Source organism: Ipomoea triloba, chromosome 4 (genome assembly GCF_003576645.1).
Source record: "Ipomoea triloba cultivar NCNSP0323 chromosome 4, ASM357664v1".
Taxonomy (NCBI): domain Eukaryota; kingdom Viridiplantae; phylum Streptophyta; class Magnoliopsida; order Solanales; family Convolvulaceae; genus Ipomoea; species Ipomoea triloba.
The window spans coordinates 27,286,342-27,294,856 of record NC_044919.1 but is presented as its reverse complement, the minus strand read 5'-3'; the positions used below and the strand labels follow the sequence as shown (position 1 = coordinate 27,294,856).

At 34.2% G+C, this 8,515-nt stretch overlaps 1 protein-coding gene across 2 annotated transcripts; it reads right to left on the bottom strand.

Moving 5' to 3' along the window:
* LOC116015260 (eukaryotic translation initiation factor 3 subunit I-like) lies at nt 1–3,308 on the bottom strand. 2 transcript variants are annotated; one of them, XM_031255290.1, is made up of 8 exons: nt 3,009–3,305; nt 2,511–2,726; nt 1,986–2,113; nt 1,668–1,787; nt 1,483–1,572; nt 936–1,022; nt 783–862; nt 1–273 (listed from the first exon to the last, which is right to left on the bottom strand). In XM_031255290.1, exons 1-8 carry the CDS (start codon nt 3,190–3,192, stop codon nt 198–200), a joined length of 981 nt encoding a protein of 326 aa, XP_031111150.1. In that variant the 5' UTR covers nt 3,193–3,305; the 3' UTR covers nt 1–197. The 2 variants fall into 2 exon arrangements, with proteins under 2 accessions (XP_031111150.1, XP_031111149.1); XM_031255289.1 differs by lacking the exon at nt 1–273 and adding an exon at nt 299–564 and having other exon boundaries at nt 3,009–3,308.
* Nucleotides 3,309–8,515: the final 5,207 nt, after the last annotated feature.

Here is an 8,515-nt window from a genome sequence, read left to right as displayed (position 1 = left end):
TAATGTCGCTTAATTCAAATTAGATGCATATTTTAGCATGACCAAACATGTTCTACAATCACGTGATTTTGGTAGTGTAAATATTACTCCGCAAATTAAATAATACTACGTAATCAAAATATTGGAGAAAATTTCAATAGCAATGTCCAAAAAAGAAAATTTTACAATTCCGTTGATAGCAGAAGTTGATCCCCCTTCTATATCTTGATATTGAAGTAATCGGCGTCAAAATGATGTAATCTCACATAGCCGTCTTCGCCACCACTTGAAAAACTATATCATACAAAAACAAGAGACAAGAGACAGAATTTAATTCAACAATTGCGTGTTTATGCTTTTCATAGTAGCATGCAAAAATATAATTGTAAAATCATCAAAAGAATTTTTTTTGGAAGTCGCAGTTTACTCATCTTTAAGTGGCAAATGATTCCGTGGACCCGGGTCCACATTGAAAGGTGGATCCGAGTCCAAAATACACAATTTACATACTGAATGTTCACAATTTGAATTGTAACGTAAATTGTGACGGGTCCACCTTGCAGATCCATGGTATAACTATTGCATCTAAGTGGCATTGCAAAAACATTATTATGCCAATCATTAACATGAATTTTTTGGTTGTGTTCAAATTCTAAAGAATTGCTTCAAGGGATACTAGAATAGCACAAATATAACCATAACAATAATTAAAAGAAAAACCCATATTTCAAGTGATTACATGTTAGTAACAGTTAATTATATCAACTATTAAAAGGAAAATGACAGGTAACATAAAATATCACCTTTTTCCATCGGGATTGAAGGCCAAGGCATTAATAGGTCCAAAGTGTCCTTTGACACCACCGATTTCTTCTTGAAGAATCTAAAAAAGAAATAAAGTGCAAAACATAAATATAAAGTGTTAAATAAATGGAATTGGTAATATCTGTTTCTACCTTGTCAAAGAATTTGGCCTCAAACTTTCCAGCACGATGATCAGTAGTTGTGACAGCAGACGCATCTTGGCCACCACCTAGCACAATCTACAAAGAAACAAAAAAAAAAAAAAATAGATTCAATTGAATGAACCCCAAATGAACTAGGTTGCCTAGGAAGCCAAAAAAATTAATCAGAATTAACTAAAGATAACTAAAACATTTTAATCTGGCATAATGGCACTTACTATTCTTTTCTTGCATCTATAGTTGGTTTATGGTTTATTCAATAACAATCACAACAAAAGGCTAAGAGAAGCACAAAATGAGAACTATCCTCAACTAAAAAAGAATCACTATACAGGTATTACTGAGCACACTGCAGTAAAAGTAGTTCATAACAACCGTGCCAGAGAAAATGCATTAACAAAGCAAATACAATAAAAAAAGAGCAGAGGTTCACACAGTTATCGTTCAATCCCACAGAAAGCAAAAGCAAATCTGTACAAGCTATAACATACTATGCACATAAGAAATAAGTAAATATTAAGTAGCCATAAAAACTTACATGATCAAGCAGTGGCGACATTGTAACAGCATTCACAGGACGTTCGGTCACATAGGTCTTAAGAAGTGTCAAATCTCTGATGTTCCAAAGCTGGCATTGCATAGATTAGCCAGTAAGAACAAAGAAAACATAATGAAGGCCTAGGTAGCAGTAGGTCAGAGTAGAGAGGTTAATGATCAAGTTACCTTAGCTGATTTATCCAAAGAACCAGTGATGAAGTGTGATCCATCTACAGATTTGGCCAGTGAAGTAATCCCCTTCTTGTGACCAGATTCCCCATCAGACTCCTTAAGTAGCTTCCCAGTCTGCATATTATCGAGAAAGTAAGAACTCCAGATTTGAGGAAAATCCAGTCAAGAAAATACACAAATTCCAAGTGGCAACTATGTAGCCATAGTAAATTAACCAGAAAAACAAAAAGTAGACAAAAATACAAAATGCTGCTTGAAATATGATATAATACTAAAGCCTCTCTCCAAGATACTGAAACACATATGTTTTACCTCAGCATCCCAGATTCGAACCACAGAATCTTCTCCACCGCTTATAATTGTCTTATTCAACGGTCCCCAAACAGCACGGTTGATTCTCCCCTGGATACCCTTAATAATAAGCACAGTCTCATCAGTTTCTGCAATAGAAGTAGATGGGTGCTCAGTCTTTATTGATAATGATACCATACAGAAATACAGAATATGTAATTCACTGTATAAATACATAGTGCAAAGATGAAAAACTATCATAATCTTAATAAATTTACCTATCTAATAATAATGGTAACAAATCACAAAACCATTATTCACTTCCTGGCATATCTCTTTTAAATAATTTTTGTGCAAACGAAATTATCAAGTGCTTTGAAATTCAATACCAGCCTTTTAAAAATTCTCTAAGTTTTCCTTTTCTGTTATAATGGCTAAAGATAGAGCATTCATGAAAATTTGATCTGATCAATTTCCCAATTTGTTTAACTATTTATTTAGTCTTCAAACACTGCTTAGACATGACAAACATCATACAAAACTTACGGTCACTAATGTCTGTGGCAATTCTTTTGACTTGGATTGCAGATGGCTGCCCCATGAATGGATCAGTGGTGATTACTACAAGCTTATCACCAATGGCTAAGTCCACAGACCTAGCAGGAGACTTAAATTCAAAAGTAAACAGTTGATTGCCAGTCTGAACATCCCAGAGCTTAGCTGTCTGGTCTGCACTTCCAGTAATTAGTCTCCTTGAATCACCTATACACAACATTACAGTAACAATAAATCAGCCCAAATATAAAACTTCATTCAGGCTTACTTTCTGCACATACAGCAGTATTGCTAATAAACTTCAATATTTTCCAATTAATCATTAAAATTCCTCGCCCACAGCCAACCACAAAAGTAGAACTGATGAAAAATCGCACAAGGAACAAAAAAAACACATAGAAATTTTCATTCTTGAAAGGATTTCAAAAGGTAATAATATCAGCATGATAGTATATATAAACTGAAATTAAAGGGGAAGCGAGGCATTACGGGAGATGTCACAGCACCAAACAGCGCCGTTGTGACCGCGGTAGGTGCCGAGGCGCTCGCCATTGTCGGCATACCAGACGGTAGGGGTGTGATCCTTGGCGCAGGAAAAGAGCAAATCACCATCCCTGTTGTACTTGAGAAACGTCAGTGGCCTCTCGTGCCCTTTCATCAGTATCGGCCTCATCTTTCCGGTTGTGGTTTTCCGATTCGTATGCAGAGAAAACGATCGCTGAAGAAAACCCTAGTTGCAGCCCTGCACCTCAATCAGAAACAACAACAAATGCGAAACAGGCAAAGTAAGTTTGTACTGTGCAATTAAAGAAAGGTTTTTTTTTTCCACTCCAAATTTATTTGGTATTCATTAGTCAACTAAAATATTCTTTGTTTTTTTAATAAATAATTTATAATTTTAGTATTCAATTATTTTTATGTATAATAATACATTTAATACAAATTGTAATTATATAATATCTATATATCTATATATTAATATTAAAGTAAATATTATAAATAATTTAAATTAAGTCTTATTAATTAAATTAAATGCATCAAAATAAAATCAATTAAGTATGTATTTATTTTTATATTTAAAAATTGAAATTATTTGCAACTGCTTCATAATAGTTATTCACTCTACTAACAAAGGGAGCATATTACAAAGTGATGAATATTAAATGATTTTTATGGAATATTTCTAGACGTTTTATAAATTTCGTAAGAGTCTATAAAATCTTAATGATAAATATTTATAAATTTTTATTAGTTTTTAGAGACTATTTCAAATTAAAAGTCTATAAAAATTATTAAAACTCTAAATGGCGATACACTTTATAAACTTTTTATAACTTATGTTAATACTTAATATATTATTTATAATGTTCTAACAAAAACTTTTATAATATATAATATATTTTTCATAAATATCAAATAAATTTATGTATTGCAAAAAATTAAAAATTAAAAGTGGTTGCAGCAAAAATAGAGTGCATTGATTATACATAAAGACACAATCAATCAATTTTTACTAAATGGTGTAACTAATAAAAATATTTATTGTCAAAGACTTTGTAGTCTAGTGTATTGTAATAGAGTCGGTAGTATTCAAAAAAAATATTTCTTGAAATAATGAAACAACTAATATTGGGTAATATAATGCTACTCAGCTGATAGCTAGGGCACTGGCCAAATGGTTTGCTCTTAAGGGACGAGATACTGAACCACCACGCCACCCATATTGGTTTGCATGCTTAGTTGTTGGTCTTGAGTTTCAAACAATTGTTCAAAATTATCAACCACATTAGTTGGTAAAGGTTACAAAAGAGATTCCTCATTAGTAGACATTAATATTTAGTAATTGATGTATGATTACAATATAATTTTGTATAAAAATATGTGTAATTGAAGAAGTGCAAAATATTTGAAAACCAATTTAACCTAATCTAATCATGAATATTAGGTAATTTAACATAATTTTATTATAATTTTTTACATTTATTTTGCTACGAATAACAATCTCTTCACAACATAATTTTTTTATGTTGTGAACAAGTTGTTGTTTGCAGTAGCGGGAATCGTTGTTGTTTGTAGTAGTGAGAATCGTTATTGTTTGTAGTAACAAATTTTTGCTAAGAATAAATTGTTGTTTGTAGCAAAACAAACAAAGATTTTTAATTTTTTTTACAAGTATATATGAACATGGAAAAGAATTAAAAATCAAAGTATATGAATATTTATGGAAGATTAGTTGCATCACTTTCCTTTTTTGCTCTCTCTCGACCACCCACCTTCATTGCCCACGCCCTAACTTGGGAAGTCCGATGAGCCCTCCCGTTAGTCGGTCAATGGCTTGCCATGACCCTTCCATCATAGCACAAACCTTCCTCTCAATCATTATACCATGGACCATGGTCATTGACTTAATATACAGCTTTAATATACTAAATGTTCAAACCCTCTTTCGTATGAAAAATCCAATATCGCTAGCACTTTGTCCCTTAATTAGGCTGATCCAGTGTGAACATGGATTAGCCTGAGTATGCTAATAGCTTAAAGGTGTCTCCTATAGTTAGGGTCTGTTTAGAACACCTCGTAATCTAACAAAAAAAAGGGTACATTTTAATACGCGAGAATGGAGATATTGGAAATGACTTGAGAATGGAGATTTGGTGTCCAAGAGCCCATAACCAGCGATCCAAGAGCCCATAACCCGCGACCCAAGAGCCCACGACCTGGGGGCTAGTAGAGATGGAAGATCCAAAGAGGACGTGAGGGGCCCAGGTAAAGAACAAGGGCCCCCGATGTCGACCTCCAGAGTCGGTCGCAGGCCACTAGTCATTCCTGCCACATAACTCGTCTTTTGTCCCAAAATGATTGGCCTTGACTTAGTCACACGACATACCACATGGGTATTGATTTGGTCTCATGACCCACAGTGATTTTAGGAAGTTTCTTGGGCTTTGAAGACTTAAGGATTGGGTTTCGACCCCCCTCCTCAATAGGCCTAGGTCATGAATTATCCCCGAGATTACATGGCCAAGGGTGGAGTTGTTTCTCTATGTACATAGAGACCCAGTCACCGCCAAGTAGCTTAGGACCCTTAGCAAACCAAGGGATAAGTGATGAAGGGCCTAGGGGATTTGGCACTGACGCATGACCCCAAGTGACATAGGTGGTACTCTAGGGACCCAAAAGATAGGTTCGAACCCCTCAAGAAGCCACAACTCGGAAGCATTTAGTCAAAGCAAAGAGTGAGAACAACTAAGGACTTTAGACACTAACCTAGGGAGGGCATTCGAGCTTCGGCTAAGCCCGGGCATCATGTAAATCCGAGGGACATGTGCAATCTGAGTTAAATGACAATGTTGGTTATAAACACCACACTTTGATGATCAAAGGGCAACCCGGGCCCTTGATGGGCAATCCCAAGCGTGAATACTCTCTATTGTAGTTAATCCCTCGCAATCAAAGAGTGGGGGGGGGGGGGGTTCTGATGATAGATATATTGAGTCCGACGCAAGAAGAGAAGCCCAGAGAAGCCCAAGTGTGTAGAGCTTGGGGAGCAAGGACTAAGAGCGGTGGTTGCTCGATCGAGACACAAAGAATTAAGTGGGGCCAAAAAATTGGAGAACAAGGCCAAGGTAACATATTCTCTCAGAATAGTGCAATTGAAGATATGTTTTGGATTGATTATGTTTTCTGATGTTATCCTTGTTTGAATTCTAGCAAATAATTGCTTAATTAATAGCTAATGTGTAGATGTAAGCATGCAGTGCTAGAAATTTAGAGATTTTATATATCATTGTTTAGGATTTTTATAAATTGGTCAAATATGCTCGTTCTCTAGTAACTCAGTTATAGGAATCAATTGTTATTCTAACTCATATGTATGCAAGATATATTTTTGTGTAGATATATAGCAATTTTTCCATCTTAAGATATATTTTTGTGTAGATATATAGCAATTTTTCCATCTTGGAAAAAAACATAATATCACCGGTTGTATTTTTTTCCATCTTGGAAAAAAACATAATATCACCGGTTGTATTTACACATTATTGAAAACCTCTTTGTAGACAACATTGGTAGTAGCAACACAATCTTATCCATCCTCGTCTAGAACTAATTAACACTTTCAGGCTATCAAGATGCCATGTACAATTGACCGTGATTAAAAACTGGTTTTTTTAGTAATAACCCAACGTGAGTTAGTGTTCGGCTCTGACTTTTGTTTATAGTCATGGCATATGCAAGCATCAATGGGAATTATTTATGCTGGAACTTGAAGGACAATCTTGTATCAGAAAGAGTGAGAGACATTCGAGGGATAAGAACTTTAGTTTCTTCATGTGTCCCATTAACTATTCTTGCTTCAACAATGTGATCTGCCAATCTTGTGATGATGAGTCGAGCCATTATAAAGACCAAGAGAATGATCTATCTTCCGCAATAACATAACAGGTGCATCGGCCTTTAATTAATGTCAATGAATGATTAAAAAAATCATACAATCTCAAACTATTTAAGAATTTAGGAGTGTGTACTTCTAATAGATTTTCACTGTCTGGTTCTGCCTTACATAAAGAGTTACAACATAAATATGTTCGTCCTTTTGCAATATTCATGTCGCACATGTACTGGTTAATTTGATCAACGACATCTAAAGTCGGCTAGCCGATCACTAACATTCCAACTGCGACGCATCAAGCGTGCACATCTTGAGCTTGAATTAAAAAAAAAACACTTTTAATGTAATCAAAGCATTGAGTCATAACAATATTGATACTGAAATTTTAATTTTATAATCTACATGTATATATTCTGTGATTTTTTCCATAAAATTGATTTTGATAGTCAAACTGTAAAACATATTGATTTTATCAATCACTAAATTTCAAAATGTATCAGATTCCCAGGTATATACTAGTAAATCTCACATCTAAAGCCTAATTTTTTTGGTCAATATTTCATACATATAAAGCAAGTCTCTGACTATTGTGAGAAGTTAGTAACCTTGTGTCTAACATACAAAATAAAGCATTGTGTGATAGTGGGTAGTAACTTTGATGTAATACCATTCAAGCATATAAGTATGTTTCGAGCTTGTTTCTATGCTCTCAAAATTCAAAAACCATCATACTGGTATCAGGCAATAAACAAAAATATATCAGAATGTATTAATCATATATCTAAACTGTTAATCCAAACTTCACTTCAGATTACCAAATGAAGTGTATGGCTTTTTGGAATGATGCTCATCCAAACTGTTGAAATGCGATGTCCATAACCGTTGATTGGCAGACTACTCATGATTCATATTAAATCAAAGTATCTGTTTCTTATGATATTATGATTTATAACATATAAGAATAGACAAATAAACTATAGTATGAGTCTTCCTTGCATGCAACAAATATCACAAAAATTCAGTGTTATAAAATAAGTGTATAAATGCAATATGTAGATAATTTGCATTGCATTATATATCATTAATTTAATTACTTTTCGATTAGTTATTGCAAGATCTTGAGATACACTTATATTTTGATATTCAGTAAGTATAACTATATTAGAAAAAAATTCACCCGAGAATAATGGGATAATCAGTTGAGTGATTGTTGGTTGACCGTAGAGCGTTGATATTCTCTGGACAAATAACTGTTGGAAAAAATAGCATAAAATGGCAATTTAGTGGTTATATTGTGGTGCAAATATATGTGGGGTTCACTTTCAATTTAGGTCAGGTCAAAGTGGATTCGGGTTCTTCGTACTTAGACGAAAAGAGTGATATATTGTACGCTTAAAACGGATAATGGGTGAATGAGAAATTGGTTCTCAAAGTTGACCCATTTGAGTTAGAAAAATAGAGAGAAAAAGCTTTCAAATAGCTTTTGTCCTACATTGGTTTGGGAAGTGGGTTTGCACAACTACTTATACAAGATTCTTTGTAAGGCTTATTGAATTGTATAGCATAGAGGCTCTCTCTCGCGCGTAGGGGGGGGGGGGGGGGC

Bases quoted from the DNA above. Each gene is read 5' to 3' on its own strand.
- LOC116015260 (XM_031255289.1), bottom strand. From the start codon at position 3,192: ATGAGGCCGATACTGATGAAAGGGCACGAGAGGCCACTGACGTTTCTC. The intron at 863-935 runs GTAGAAACAGAT...TTTCTTTTTTAG, and splicing joins AGGCCAAATTCTTTGACAAG to ATTCTTCAAGAAGAAATCGG. The intron at 565-782 runs GTGATATTTTAT...AATGCCACTTAG, and splicing joins TTCAATCCCGATGGAAAAAG to ATGCAATAGTTATACCATGG.